The sequence below is a fragment of the Sus scrofa genome, chromosome 1 (assembly GCF_000003025.6).
Source record: "Sus scrofa isolate TJ Tabasco breed Duroc chromosome 1, Sscrofa11.1, whole genome shotgun sequence".
Taxonomy (NCBI): Eukaryota; Metazoa; Chordata; class Mammalia; order Artiodactyla; family Suidae; genus Sus; species Sus scrofa.
In genome coordinates this window covers 264484301-264500414 of record NC_010443.5, presented here as the reverse complement: position 1 = coordinate 264500414, position 16114 = coordinate 264484301, and the positions used below count along the sequence as shown (strand labels likewise).

General features: G+C 45.6%; 1 protein-coding gene across 21 annotated transcripts in view; it reads left to right on the top strand.

The window, feature by feature from the left end:
* Positions 1-16114, top strand: part of DENND1A (DENN domain containing 1A) — a 522363-nt gene that overhangs the window by 322937 nt on the left and 183312 nt on the right. For all 21 annotated transcript variants that reach the window (XM_021074670.1, XM_021074685.1, XM_021074709.1 and 18 more), the window contains one exon: positions 14411-14512. In XM_021074670.1, the coding sequence (XP_020930329.1) occupies positions 14411-14512 (102 nt within the window). The remainder of the gene's footprint in view (positions 1-14410; positions 14513-16114) is intronic.

Here is a 16114-nt window from a genome sequence, read left to right as displayed (position 1 = left end):
AGAAGAGAGCTTAATAATAATTTCGTACAAAGTGGTCAAACTGTGATATAGTAACCATACCTTTTTTTTCCCCCCTTCTAAACTAATTTCTCCATAAACTGCTCTCTGTACTAAACTTAAACATTCATAGAGAAGATTGTGACTAAAATTGGAGCCTATAAACCTCTCTCTACATATTGTCTGATTCTCAGCTGATTTAAAAATGAATTTAAAGTTGAAGATTTAAAATATATGCCATTTAGCTACAAAAGAAGTGGGTTAATTCGTTGCCCATTGGATTCAGACGTTCATGACCTAAGCTCAGGCCTTTGTAGGTAAAGAATGGGGGCACTGTGCTATGTTTGTTTAGAAACAAACGCATGAGCTCAGGGCTTTTCCTAAGTGTGGTCAATGGTGGTGCTTAAGTTGGACATTAGCAACATCCTACAGAATGGTTCACATGTCTTGCCTAAAATCCTTCCCTCCATAAACCCAAATATCTGACAAAAACCAAAAGCTGCAGACTGGGGCCGCCTAGACTCCTGGACATGTCCTTAACCAAATAGAGTATCTGTTAAGCCCTGGTGCCTAGGAGTCAATTGTTTTAAAAGAGGCAGTGGTGATAAGTTTATATCCTGCTTCTTCAGCATTTTACTGAAAATATTTTATACTGACCGAATGGGTTAAATTATGAAGCTTGATAAGTACATATGCACATTACCCATCCTTAGCTTTAGAAGAAGAAAAAAAAGGAAGAAAAAGATAGCTATGATTTTGGAAGTCATCCCAATTTTTAAAAATAAGAGAATTTGGACATTTTGGCATATGGGGTTTTTTAAATGAAATTTCATGGAACTGAAAACAGTCAATTTTAGGTTTCCAAAAATTGTTTTGATTTTCATTGGTATAAATTTGCTGCACATGGTTTTAGGGAAGTTCTGAGAGATGCATTTGGGACTTCGGGGTTGATTTTTTTTTTTTTTTTTTTGAGATTTGTGATTTATTTTTAAAAGGTGATTTTTTTTTTTTTTTTTCTAACTCAAAGTATAAATCAGAGGAGACCAGAGTCCCATTTCTAGGACAGTTTTTGGTAATGACATTGCTAAGCATTTCCAAACAGCTGGACTTGAGGCTGAACTATTTATTGGGCATCATTTCAGCAGTTTGGACACTGCACAGCAGATCCCTCACCCCCCTCCCCATCTCAGATATAGCATCTCGAGGCCAAGTGATTTGGGCCAATCCATTAGCAGCAGCTGCTAGTGATAAGCACTGTGAGAGTCACCTGTATCGGGTCAGGCTTATTGCACATCAAGGTTCAGCAGTGTCGGAAGAGAGGGAAGATGCCCAGGAGGGGGCTCCAGGCCACCTGCTGTGTGGGGATCAAAGGGTTGAAAGGTCAGAGGGCACAGCTCCCTTAACCATATCTGTCTGTGCAATAGCTATTTCAGATTGTAAATCTTGGCGATTTCATTAAGTCCTCCTGGCTGCTACTGGGGCATTGAAATAATAAAATTTTATATCTGTTGCCTTTCCTGCCTCTGGCAGCCAGGCTGATACATTCTCTGCAAGATGGGGCGTCTTTATGAAAACCTTGCCTGGAATGATCAGAGCAGCCTTAATGAAGCCTCAGATTGGGAAGTTGGGGTTCATAGGACCTCATCCTCTGGAAATGTTTTTTTAAAAAGGAAAAAATATCACCCACCTGTTTAGCAGCCTTTGGGGTTTATGTAGCACCTCTCTTCTGAAAAGCAGGTCCCAAAATATTACCTATTGCTAAGTGTTTTTAATCTTACACACAGGAGGAGAGGGGAGATTTCTCAGGGCTGTTGCTTATTACGCGGCCCCATTCTAATGACGGCAGGGTCCTTTCTTTGGGCAGCTCCAAGCAACTGTACAGATAATACCTGCCACTTGGCAGATCTTTTGGGTGTTTTTAGTGACATGTCTCCTGAATATGATTTTCCAGATATTTTTCCTAGATCTTAAAGTTGTTATGGACCTTTAGGGCTCCTTGGCTCTTGGGTAAGACAAATCACAGTAATGGCTGTCCCTTTACTGCCCATATGTTTAAGACCCCCTGTAGTTTGTTTGAAAAGTTAAGAGATTTTCACAGTGAAGGTGCCATTTCTGAAATTTAAAGTGTTCCTTTTCACTGGGAGATAAGTTCACTCTGATTAAGTCCGTAATTCTCACTAAGCCATGTTTATGGGGGCAATAAACAATGTTTCAGCATGCTTGTTAAATTGGGTTTCCAACCTCTCCACTCTTTAAAAATTGACATTTCAAATAAAAGGCAGGTGGAGATGGGAGTCCAGGTTTGCTGTGCTTAGTGATGAATGAATGATGGCAAGTGGCAGTTGTGTGGGAGGAAGGAAGGCCCTGTTTTATGAGAGGGTGACCCCAAACCATTTTGGGGCTAGGGAATCAAGATCCCCTTAAACCCAAGTGAAACTCTTATTAAATTTCAGTTTCGTCGTTTCAAATTGGATACTGTTTTTGAAACACTGCTGGATATATTACACTCATTATTTAATTTTCACAAATCTGTACTCCAGAAGTGGTGGCTATGCTTTACAGATGATGAAATTTGGGCACTGAAAGGTAAAGCAACTTGTCCAAAGTCACACAACTAATAATTAGCAGGACCAGAATTCAAACCCAATTATTTTGTTATGTGAAGTGTTTTAGTGTGTACAAAATATAGCTATACATGATACAAGCCCTGCTTTTAGAGTCTGTTTGTTATATATCTGCCTCTTTTAAGCCTGTCCATGGAGGTTACAAAAGAAATATGTGACCTGGTCACTGTCCTCAGTATTTGCTAAGCCAGGAAAGCAGAAGAGGTTATACAGAGAGGTGAAGGGGACCGGGCTTTGGAGACCAGCAGCCCAAAGCTCAAATCCTACCTCTGTTATTTGTCTGGACCTCAGGCAGGAACTTTATTTTTCTCTGCTGTGAAATGGGAATAATAATACCTATTCCATGAGGTTGCTTTGAGGATCCAATGAAAACATATAGTTTAAAATGTAGTCTTTTAAAACCCGACAGTATTTTATAGGTGACAGTGGTGCGTGTTATTGCCATATTTGTAAACATGGTATGGTGAAACCAGTTATTTTAAGAAGGAAGTGACAGGTATACATGAAACAGAAACATCACTAATCAAGTTTGAATTGAGGAGCCACGTATGTGTTGCCCACTGTACTTACTTAGAACCAAAGAAGGCAGCTTGTTGTGGGAGCAGGAGTAGTCAGGAAGGTTGTATCGAAGAGCAGGGTCTTGCAGGAGGGGGTCATCACGGTAATCTGTCTCTGGGCCATCTTCCCAAGCGCTCTGCCACCTCATCTCTCATTTGCACTTTGCAGCAGTGGTGAAGGGTGTTGGCACCTTCCTTGTCCTCTTTTTACTCATGAGGAGACTGAGTTTCTAACAGTAGGAAGGATGCCTCAATTTGGGCCAAAACCCCAGCAGAGTCAGAGGTATAGATGGGCACACTGCTCCATTTCGGAGGGCAGAGTGGAGGTCAGGCTGGATGGTGGTACCATGTTGGATGGTCTGGTAGAGGGAGCCCCGGAACTGGCAGAAGCAAATTCGCAGGAGGAGGACAGGCGCTGTCTGAGTGTCTGCCTTGTGGCTGGCCCTCTGTGAAGCACTTGCCCTCCCATGTCTCCTTTTAATCTTCTCAACAATCCTGACGGTGAGGCTCAAGACCCAATTTCACAGAGAAGGAAACTTGACTAGTGCTAAAGGAAGCAAAGGCCTTGCCTAAAGCAACCTGGTGAGTGAGCGAGTAAGCCAGGGCACCAGCCCCGGGACTCTGCGCCCCTGGGCCCATGGCCATCCTGGGGAGGAAGCCAGGCAGACTCCATGTGAGTGGAGATGTCCCACCAGACTGAGGTCTTTTCTGCTACATAATATGACTGTGCCTTTTCTTAGGCTTATTGGTTAGAATTTACCCCAGCCCTCCCCATTCACACCACCCCCACACAAACAGGCTGGGAGCCCCTTGAGATTAGAGATCACATTTGAGTCGTCTCTGTCCTTAGGACCTCACATCAGGTTCATGCAATTGGCTCTCTGAAGCCTGTCCGACCAAATCAGTGAATAATTGGGTGAATACGTAAATGCCCAATGGATGGATGGTCAGGAAAGGAGGAAAAGTCCATCAGAGAAATAGCCCCTTTGCTGACCTGCCTTGAAAGTCTCTGGCTTCATTGATGAGAGTCAGTGCTACTCCCTTGTGAGGAGTGGGTTTGGCCTGACCCGTGAGGTGCTTACACCACTTCCCTCCCCTGCCAAGCTTCTGTTTCTGTTTAAAGCACACTGGGACATTCCAGCAGTGTTTTCAGGGCTCCTCTGAACTGTCGTCGGGCTTAGATTTTTAATTTTGCAGGGCAGGAAGGAGCAAATGAGTGCCTCCTGGCTCCAAGGAAAGCTACTACGTTTATCAACTGCTTGGCAGCTCAGTGACCTTTGAGGCCTGAGGAAGGGAAAGAAAATGGCACTCTTCCGTCTGAGGGTATCTGAGGCTTCAGGAGGGAGTAGAGTTAGGATACCTGAGTATACCTCTCTTCTTCCTGCCCTTCCCTCTTTCCCTCCGATTCCTCTCTCCCTTCCTCCTGGGAGGCCACAGCTCCCCCACGCTGTTTTTTGTTATGTTCTCATAGACATGCGCATGCATTTGAGTACATTTGATGTGTGCTGTATCGTGGAAAGAACATTGGCGTGGGGGACCCAGATACGGCAACCATGAGAACATGGGCAAACTGTTTAATCTCTAGCCTCAGTGTCTTCATCCATCAAATGGGTACAGAATGCCATAGGAAACCCTACCCCTTCAGAATTTTAATGGAGTCTAGACCAACCATCAAGCTGCTTGATTCTTCTGGTATGTGCCTGACAAACATCTATTAAATTACAGCTGCTCAGAATGTTTGTTGATGGAAACAGTGTGTCACAGCAGTTAGTAAGGTGCGTTGGGTAATACAAAGGTTTTGGTGTTCAACTGAGTTCAGTGTTAGCTCCACTGATGTGAAGACACAGGGCTTTGGACAAATTATTTTATCTCTATTACCCTCCCTTTCCTCATCTCTCTGCAGAAGTGTCATGAGGATTGCATTAAGTGGTACATGTAAGGGTTGAGCCACAGGAGGAACACAACAGCTAGTAGCTCTCATTTTATTGTTGTGGGAGTCAGTAAGATGATGGATGCAGAGTGTGTAACTCAGTCCCTGGCCCGTGCAGGCCCCCGTAAAGTTAGCTGTGCCTCGGCTCACACGTAACCAGGAGTATAGTCAGCCTAAGAGGTGACAGTGTGTGTGAAGCCAGGCCAACTGTTGCTTAAGATAAAGTCTAGATTGATGGACTATGAAGATTTTTTTTTTTGTCTTTTTGCCATTTCTTGGGCCGCTCCCGCAGCGTATGGAGGTTCCTAGGCTAGGGGTCTAATTGGAGCTGTAGCTGCCAGCCTACCCCAGAGCCACAGCAACGCGGCATCCGAGCCGCGTCTGCAACCTACACCACAGCTCATGGCAACGCCGGATCGTTAACCCACTGAGCAAGGGCAGGGGTCAAACCCGAAACCTCATCTTTCCTAGTCAGATAGTTAACCACTGAGCCACGACAGGAACTCCAAGGTGTTATTTTTTGTTTAGTTTTAACCGTATTCTCTGCCTTTCAAAACTTAAAAAAAAAAAAAAAAAAAAAAAAAAACTGCCAATAAGTCATACTTAAGTGAGACATTAAGTATCATGCCAGGAGCCATATCAGTTGTGCCTTTTTCAGAGAGAGACAAACACTGGACTTTCTCTGAGCCAAAGTAAAGTACTTTGCAGGTTTGATAACAGGCTGATAGAAGAGGGTGATGCATCCTCTTGAAGAAAGTGTCTTTGCAGGAAGCCAGTCTGGACCTGTCCCCTTTGCTGGATGGTCTTGTTGCTGGTTGTCAGAGGTGTGGCCCTCAGGTGCTGATTTGGCCAGAGGAGGGGAGACAGCTTACAAGCCTTGGGGTCACTCCAGCAGGAGAAGGCCTGCCTGGAGCCAAAACTAGCTAGCACCCTGGGCAAATGGGAACATGGTTGAATTAGATACAAAGTAAATGTTTCCTTTTATGTTTTTTTTTTTCCTATTAATCTTTTCACAACCCTTTGTTGCACAAGGTCACAGCCCCATTTTATAGAGGAAGAAACTGAGGTTCAGTTACATTTAAAGAACCTGCCCTGGGTCTCTTGAGTAGGGATTGAAGAAGATAAAACCCAGAGCCCTATTTGACTCCTACTCAGTCCTGCTCCTATCCCAAAGCAGGCTGACACAGAACCTCGAGGGCCCCTCAGGACTTCGAGGGTACCCAGTAATACTGCTGCTTTGTTCCTTGCTGGAGAAGGAGACAGGACTGATGGAAGAAGCAGTTGTTGTCCAGGGCGTATCTGCCTTTGCAAACATATTTCCTGACATGAAATATATTCTAGATTGGATTCTTTTAACCCATAGAATTACTGATAAATTGTTTTCATAATAATATAAGGGTCAATGTCCAATGCCTTTTATATAGTGGACACTGCTCTAAGTACTATATGTATGTTAACTCATTTAACCACCATAAAAATACAGTGAAGTTCTTGCTATTTCCTTTTTATAAACATTTAAGTGGAGTATGGGGTTTATAGGGAAGGGTGCACTCATCCGAAGTATGGAGCAAGATGAGTTCTTTCAAGGCAGGTCTGCCACGTAACCACCACCAGCTCAAGAATCAAAATATTACCAGCCCTCTAGAAGCCCCATTGAGCCCCCTTGCAGTCATTGTCCCTCTGACTCAAGGGTAACCATTGTCCTGGGTACCAGTACTATTTTAATCTCATTGAACAGATGCGGAAACCAAGGCACAAGGAGGTTAAAGGGTCTGCCCAAGGTAGCACAGTGGTAACTGATGGTGTCAAGATTAACACTTGTAGTCTGGCTACAGAGTGCCCCTGTGCCCATGTCCCTAAGACATAGCCAGGAAAAGAACAATAGGTTGGTGAGAGTTTAAATTTAATGGAACAAAATCAAAATAGTGCATATAATGGAGTCATTATCCTCTGCCTTTGGTCTGAAAAGTAGTCGTTCACATCTTTCGTTTTGAAACCCTAATCTGTCAAAAGGCAAGGATAGAAACTTGCTTTTCACAGCCTCCCCCTTTATTGCACTTACTGCAATTAAGTACCGTGTTAAATTATTTACCTGTATTATTCCACTCAACCCTCCAAACCAGCTGAACAGTGGGTAGTATTATCCCCATTTTATAGATAAGAAAACTGAGGTTCAGAAGTAAAGAACTTATCAAAGGCTGCAAAGTGGTGGAGGCCAGGGTCGAATCTGGCTGTCTTATTCTAGAATCCACATCTTAACTACCGTGGTAACACCTATGTCAGTTTTTGTGTCAACTGTGAATTAATTCTACACTAATTAATCCTGATAATTTCACATGATTGTTGTCACTGTCATCATCATCACTATTATCCCCCTCTCACTTCCTGGAGCAAACGCTTACATTGGGCTTACATGGTCCATTTGAGCTTACATTGATGTCTGCTCCAGGCCTGCCTCCCAGAAGAATGGACCCAACCACAATATTTCATTCTTTCTCCAATTAATGAGCATTTGCCCTGTGTTAGCCACTGTGCTGGGCACTGGAGTTGCAGAGACAAATAAGATACAGTCTGCCCTGACAATGGTCCTGATGGAAGGACAGCAGAAAGGGTTTACTGTGTGCTGGCTCCTTTATCCCATGCTGCTGCCTCATAGACCCCCACAGCCTCGTCCTAGATAGGGAGCCCAGTTCTCAGCTGAGGAGGCAGACTTGGATCTGGGTCCAGCCGTTGAAGATTCAGGGCAGCTTCCTTCTTCCATCTCCAGCTCTCGGCTTCCTCAGCCAGGGGAGCACCTCAGGCTCCTGACCATTCTCTGGATCCCCAGGATTACCTCGCCAGTGCAAATCTTTGCTCTTCATTTTATGACCTGCTTAGAAGTCCTGCCTGGTCTCTGGCTGCTCAATCCCCACTGTAGATAGGCAAGGTCACTGCATCTGCGCGAAGTGCTTGTGTGGTTTGAACAAGTGCAACTGATACTCTATATTTTAGAGGCAGGCGATAGAGGGGGAACCCACTGTTTTTATATAGCCACGTTTAGAAAGTAAGTTCAGTAAAATCTTGTTGACTAGAGAAGGTACACAGAAGGTAGAGTGATTCTCAAGTGGACCCAATTTTTGTGTAGAGAATTGTATCAGGGGCATTGATTCTGTGTTTATCCTAGGAGGGCATGAGCAGAAAAAAAGTTTTAAAAACTCTGGGCTAGACAAAAAGAGAAGGAGGAAGGGATCCACACAGCTGCAAATCAGAATGTACACTGAGTGATGGTTTCAGGCAGAATTACCTTGTCATGTGGCATTTGGTCACCATCATTCATGCATTGTTATTTTCAAAGTCTTATTGTGGCTTTATTTTATGTTCTGGGCATAGTACTAATGTGTTTATCAACTCGTTGTGTTATAATTTATGCACAAAAAAACATCCATTTAAAGAATGCGATTCAATGAATTCTAAGTTTTATATGTTCATGAAACCACTGCAATAAAGATGTAGAATATTTCCATCACCCTCAAAAGACCCTCACTTTTATTTAACAAACATTTTTCTTGAGCTTCTCATGTGCCAGGCACTAGTCTAAGTACTTTAAAAATGTTAACTCATTTAATCCTTATCACAGACATGAGGTATAGGCCCTGTTATGCCCAGTTTTGTAAAGGAGGAAACTGAGGCACAGAGATTAAGGGAAATGCCCACGTTTCCACAGCTGGTGAATGGTGGAGCTGTATTAGAGCTCAGATGAACTGGCTCCCAGATCCCAGACCCTTAGACTCTGGGCTCTCCTGCCTCTCATTTATTCATTCATTCACGAATTGCCTGATATGGGAGCTGAGAGTATGGAGTTCTGTCTTGGTGGCTCCAAGAAACCTACAGACCATTTGGAAAGCCAGTGTGCATGTCAACCTGTATTAATAACTCCAGGTTGACGCATTATTCTGGTTGTGGGAGTAAACCATAAGCAGGCATGGGGAAGGGCAAACTGGGTTGAGGATAACCAGACTCCACTCAAGTCCCAGGAACCACTGAGGGAGAAGGGACAGTACAGGCAAGAGAGCCTCTGTTCGTCGAATGCCTATTATAGATGGCCTGGGAATTGTGCTCACTCCTCTACGTGCATTTGCTTCTCTGATCCCCACAACAGCTCTGAGGTGATCGTGATCCCCATTTTACAGATGAAAACTGGGAGGTTATGAGGTTGAGTGAGTCGCCCAAGGCAACCCACGTGGTCAGGGACAATTTAGAGGGAAAGTTTCTTTCAGAGCCTGTATTTGCTCAGCCAGCCCTGACCACCTCCCATTCTGTGATTTTTTTTCCCTTCCCTGTCCTGAAAGGTAGAGGTCAGCCTAAGTCTGTCTGTGACAAAGCATAAAGATAAAGGCATTTTTGATTAACAACATTTATGGGAAGATGCCATTTTTGTGTGTTTCTCTGTGCAAGAAATGCCATTTGGAAAGCCAGTGTGCATGTCAGTATCTCTTTTTTTTTTTTTTTTTTTTTTTTTTTTCCCCCTTCATTCTGAGAAAAAGCCTATAGAGTCTGGTGGGGGGAGGGTTTGCAGCTGGCAGGAGCTTTGGCATATGTTGTAACTAAAAAGAGAGGGAATGTGTTGGTGGGACAGGCTACCGGAGAGCTGTCTCGGTGTGCCGCGGTACTAGTAAGTGTTTTAATTGGGTAGGGTTTTTGGAGGACTATTTTGACATCTGCTCGTGTCTTTGCTGATTTTTCTTCACTTAGAGTAGGAAACACAAGCTGTGGATAAAATGACTTTAAAATAATTGGAAGTAAAGATATCTCTCTCAAAGTCAAATTTGAGAGGGACACTCTTTAAGAAGTAGAAAGGAAATTCCACTTCTAGGAATCCATCCTAAAGCACAAGGTTTTATGCCTACAGATTTCACAACAATATTGTTTATAATAATTTCTTAAAAACTGGAAATAGCCAACAAAAGGGGCTTGATTGGGTTTCTTTCTATGAAGTGGAACATTTTGTAGCAATTAGCAATGATCTTTACAAAGCTTTTAATGAAGTGAAACATTGCTTATATTTAATAAATGAGAAAATCAGAAAGAAACATTAAAAATTGTTTCAACTGTGTTTTAAAAAGTAGGGATCAGGGTGGAAGGGTGTGGAAGGAAATACATCAAAACGTTATCTTCAAATGGAGGCATTAGAGTTACCACAGTTTTCTTCTTTGAATTTTTCTCTTTCCTATTTGTTTGTTTATTTATTGATTTTGACTTCCATAATTGTTGTGATACGGAAGGTGCGTGTCCTTTCCTGTAGGGAAAGCCAGCCCTGAGAGTGCCGGAAGAGCTGCGTGCCCTGCGCAGGCAGATTCCTGTTCTGAAGCCTGAGCAGTTGGTTTGGGGACGTGTTCAGAAAGAGTCAGAAAGACTGGGTTCAGAAGTCAGCTCCGCCAGTCCCTCGCTGTGTGATTTGGGGCAGTTTCTTTGACCTTTGAGCCTCCTTACCATGGAGCTGGTGAGGTCTCCCACATGGCGTGGTCAGGGTTAAATGCAGGCACCCAGTAACGGCCCAGCTTCCTTCTCCATCAGCACCGCCCACCCCATCCTCCAGCCTGAAGGGTTTCGTGGGGTTTGTTTGGTTTTTTTCCTTTCTTCGTTCCTCTTGTTTCCTTGAGCCTTTCAGGGCTAGGGCACCATCCGGCCAAGCTGGCCTCTGATTCTTTCCTTGGGAACATGAGCTTCAGGAAGGCCCTTGAGTCCACGCCAGCTCCTTTGGAAGAGGCCTTGCCACCAGGCATTGTCCTATGAGGGGAAACTGTGCCGACCCAGCTCCTCCTGGAGCCTGGTACACGGGCATTTTGGTTACTAAGGGGACCCTGGCCTGAAAGTCAGAAGAAAGAGCCAGGTTTTTTCCTCTTCTTCAGCCTGCTGCCATTGTTCAAAAAGTAAACACTCCACACAGCTTAACCGGCAAGTCCTCCAGCCAGGAGTGGGAAGAAATCAAAAGCCCATTCCAGCCCAGCCGTGGAGAGCCCACAAGGGCTGGTCTGTGCTACTGGGGACCCACTGGGAAAGCAGAAACAACTCCCGATTCTGATCCAGAATCAACGGCCCTGTCACTGGGCCTTTCAGCCTACCCCCATCAGTTTGGGACTCTTTGGAGCTCTTTGAAGGTCAAATGAGGCCAAATCAGCAATTCTGGGGGGGTTGGGGGGGTACAGAAGCCCTCAGTTCAGTCCTCAAGGCCTGGAGTCACTGGCAGAGTTCTGGAGAGTTCTGGAGCCCCTTGTGGCCCCTTCTCTAATTCCAAGTCCAGTGACAGTGTCTCAGCCTTTGAAGTGAGAGCCAAACAGCTACCAAGAGGGACCAGAGGATTGTTGCCCGTAGGCCATTGCCACTGCAGTTTCCAGACTGGCCCTGGCTGGAAGGTGTATATTATAAAAGCAATAATCATAGCCACTGTGAGGCCTACTGTGTGCCCAGCACAGGGCGTACCATCTCTAATCTGCACAGCAGCCCGGGGGGGAAGATGCTTAAGGAGGGCAGTCACAGTTTTCCTGATTGTACAGTTGAAGATGCCAGTTAGTAGCCCCGTAACCTTAGATAAGCCACTTCACCTCTCTGAGCCTCCGTTTCTCATCTCTGAAATGGAAGTGGTGATCCCACACCTCCAGCTACTGTTGATAAGGAAAGCCTCTCTGTGAAGGTGCTTTGTGAGCTTTGAAGTGTGATGTAAGTGAAAAAGATTATCATTGAGACTGTGCGTAACCTTCTGCTCACACACTGCTTGGTATTTACCCTGTTGGATTGCAAAGTGAGGCAGCTAAGGAGCTCTGGACAGTTCACCTTGAGTCTTAATGTTCTCATCTGTAAAATGAGTTTGTGCCTTGTAAAATACTAGTTATCAGTGCTCCTTACTGATAGTTATTTGCTGGTCGCTTTTTCACCCTGTGAATAAATCAGTCCGTTCATAAGAGTTTTGAGGTTTGGAAGGAAGAATAAACTTCTGAGTATGCAGTCCTGTCCCTCCCATGCAGCTCTCAGCCCATAGGAAGCATTTAGTAAGTGGTTATGAGTTGGTTGATAGGTTCGTGGACTAGCCCCTGGAGACGTCCACAGCAGAAGAAATTTGAGGGTCCTGGTCTTTCTGGTTAAATGAAAGGGTTCCAGGATTCTGCCCTTTAGGAGTGTGACTTCAACCCCAGGAGGCATCTAACCAGCATGGCTCTACTCTCATGCTGGGAAGAATCTCAGGACGTTTACTTAGGGAACAGCCTCTGTCCTAGAGGCTGGGATTTGAGACGACAAACATCAGCCAGTACTAAGGAGCACTTATCAAGTGCCAGTCATTTTGTTGTGTGCTGGATTTTATGCACCAAACCGATGAACCTCTGAGGGAACCCACACCCCAGCAGGGGAGGCAGGCAAAGGGGTGCTGGGGCCCAGGCTCACAAGGGTGGCGGAGGTCCGTTTCACTGGGGGTGTCTAACGACACGAAGGTTGATGGTGTGTTACAAGAACATGGGCTGAGGAGGCGGCCGTACTGTGTTACCTCTGTCCCTTACCTCACCTCTCTGAGCCTTATTTTCCTCAGGTTACCTAAAATGAAGGTGGTAATGTACACTTCACAGGGTCTGATAAAGATTCAGTGAGATTTGGTAGGTAAAGCCTAGAGCAAGCACTCATAGGCATCTGCTCCATTCTATTTGTTGTCCCGTTCCAGCAAACTTAGCAGGCGTCGGGGTGTCCAGCTCCTTCGCTAGCCTGGACGGTGCTCATGGACAAATTAGGATAAGGCATCTCCTCCCTCCCTCTACCACCACCCAGCCCCTCCTTCAGCTGTTGCCACTCAGCAGGCACATGGGTTGGCAGATTTCAGCCCCACCTTGGCTGGCGGACATGCTTGGGCAGTGCACGCCTGCACAGTCATGTCCCGTGGCTCAGAGTGTGGCTAATGATGAAACTGATCCCCTCTATGTGGGGGGACCATATATATCCCATCTTACGCTTGCTGCCCTGGGGTAATAAGCTCTCTTTCACATCCACGAGTATCCCATTTTGGCTAAAAAAAAAAATACAGGGTTTTCTGCTTAACCAGGATAAAATGAAATAAAGTTCTTCAAAATTTTATAGATCTGAAGTTCTAGACTCTAAAGAATGAGCTTCGATATATGATAGGTTAAGAGGATTGAATGAGATTAGAAATGGTTGGTAGGTGGGAGGAAAATAGAGATGGATTCCAGCAGTGGGCAAATGGTGTAATTAAAGACTCAGTTTATGGAGTTCCCGTCGTGGCTCAGTGGTTAACAAACACGACTAGCATCTGTGAGGATGCCAGTTCAATCCCTGGCCTCGCTCAGTGGGTTAAGGATCCAGTGTTGCCATGAACTGTGGTGTAGGTTGCAGACACAGCTAGGATCTGGCGTTGCTGTGGCTCTGGTGTAGGCTGGCAGCTACAGCTCTGATTCAACCCCTAGCCGGGGAACCTCCATATGCCATAGGTGCATCCCTAAAAAGACAAAAAGACAAAAAAACAAAACAAAACACACACACACACAAAACTCAGTCTCCACTCAATCCTGTACTTCACAGACTATCAAGAGTTGTGCCTGGATGGTGGGCTTTTCTTTTCTCCATCATGTTCCTTCATCCTCTCACCAAACGTGAACGCTGAGTAGGCACCAGCCTCTCTTACCCTTTCTATTACTGTGCCAGTGGAATCATGGGCTATGGCCAGAGCCTCAGAGCCATAGTTCACTAGCTGGAACAAATTGAAGGTGTGACCTTTTCACTTAATGTTTAAGAGAAATGTTAATATGTTAGCACTGGGCTATACAACATCTTCCATGCCAAAGAATGACAGGATTCGAAAGAGATGGGCCAGTAGCCTTCGGTAAATGAGAGGGGATGGATTGAATATGGGTATCCAATCCCAAGAGCCTAGCTGTAATTCAGTGTTTCTGGAACTAGACTTTTAGACTTCAGCTTCTTCTCCTTCTTCTTCTTTCTTTTAATTTGAAAATATAGGGGGAAAAAAATAATGTCATGGTAGAAAGATCTCTCTGCCTGGCTCTGTGACCTGGGGCATGTTAACTTAGTCCCTTTCCACTCCTGGGACTTGGAGATGACCATTCAAGCTCACAGTTTTTGTGACAGTTAAAGAATCTCACACATGTGAACTACCTGGCATTGGGCCTGCCTCAGAACACACCTTTGTCAAATGTCACTCTTCTTCCTTACTCCCCTTTCCCAGAGAAGGTCAGGGAACTATTTGTGTCTTCATGGTGCTTTAATGATTTTCTCTTCTGGGGTTTTTTTTGTTTTTTTTTTACTTGCAGAAAGTCAGAAACATGGCCCTGGATGATGTCGTGATCCTGAATGTGGACACCAACACCCTGGAAACCCCCTTTGATGACCTCCAGAGCCTCCCAAATGATGTGGTAGGTAATGAGCTCTCGAGCGCTGACTCCCGAGCTTGTGCAGTGGATGTGAGCACAACTTAGGCGAGAAGGGACGGGGACAGCGGTGGTTTTCCTGTGGCCTAAGAACTGCAGTTGGTTTGTCTTTCCTCTGGAACCTTAGTCTCAGCGAAGGAAGCTGGGAGATGGTCCACTGTTTTAGCCGTGTTTTGCTCTCAACTCTCATCTGAAGTGATCCCAGTCCAGGGTCTAGACAGCTCCTCTTTCTCTGGAACCTGGGGGTCTTGCCATCCCCATTGCCGTTGCCGTGTCCAGAGAGCAGGACAGCCTCCCTGGGCTAACCCCACCGAAAGTGGGTGGAAGGGCTTCACTGTGGGCAATTTGGGGCCCTTCAGACCTACATTTTTTTTCCTGCGCCATTATCAAACCCAGCGTTTCCCATGTAACAGGGTATCTGCTGAGTGCTCTGAGTGTGGCTCCAAGGGCCCTAAATCTTTCTTACTTAACTCAGGTCTAGACAGAGATGGGCCTTTTCAGTTAGTGAAAAACAACTGGCTGCTGCCTTTGCCGCACTAACTCTGACCACACACCTGCCACTCAGAACTGCCTCGTGGGCGGCCATCGTTCACACAAGTTGGGGGGGGGGCTTCCCTGGGAAGTCCGGGTTTCGTGTTTCTTGTTTGGCCTCCATGACTTGCTTGCTAGAAGACCTGTAAAGTCGCACTGGCTTCTGGGCTGCAAGGAGTGATGTTCCTGGCCAGGTGTGCTGATGTGGGTCTGGGTTTGAGTCTCTAGGGTTGTGTAATTGCAGGTGGGCACTGCCACTGCGTTACCGCCAGGAGTCCTGGTGGCCCTTTGGGATTAGCTCGCTGGAAGAGATTGTTATTCGCTGATGAATGGCTTGCAACAGGGTCTCAGACCTCTTCTCTTAACTCACTGGGTGGGAGCCTTTGGTCATTTGTGTTCTGTAAGGGTGTCATTTGTACCATATCTAAACAATGGCTGCCATTCACTGACTTCTACATGCTAAATGCTCGTCATTGACCTCCCACTTACTCTTCATAGCACTCTGAGGGAAGTGTTTTTCTTATTCTCACTTTACCCACAGAGCTAAGAAGAGGGGGAGGCAAAAAGTGAATCCAACTCTGTCACTCCACAGAGCGCCCTGGCCCCATGGAATAGGTGGGGGAGGAGAGAACTTTAGGGAGCACTTGTGTTGCTGGCGGGGGCAGAGCTGTGATCGGAGCAGAGTCTGCATGACACCCAGTCTGTGCTGCCTCCACTCCACGTACATCACCCCCCTCTGAGGCAGAGAGAAATGACAGCGTAGGAGAAATAAAAGTGCCAGACACTGTGAGGTTTGCTGCCGATCGTGTCAGGACAAGGGGATGTGGTTGATGTCTTAGGGCTTCTTGGCCATAATTTGAGTTCTTTTGTCCAAAGAATCTGAGGTTTCTATCCCAGTTCCTTTTCAGTGGAAAAGTTCTTCCTTTAAATCTGAGATAGCTTTAGGTATGGCCCTTGCAAGTGCTGAGTAAATGTGGCAAGTGAGCCGGGGGTATTTTAGGTGAAGGAAGGGCCAGGGTCTCGGGCAGTCCAGGATGCGTGGTGGATGGCACAGAC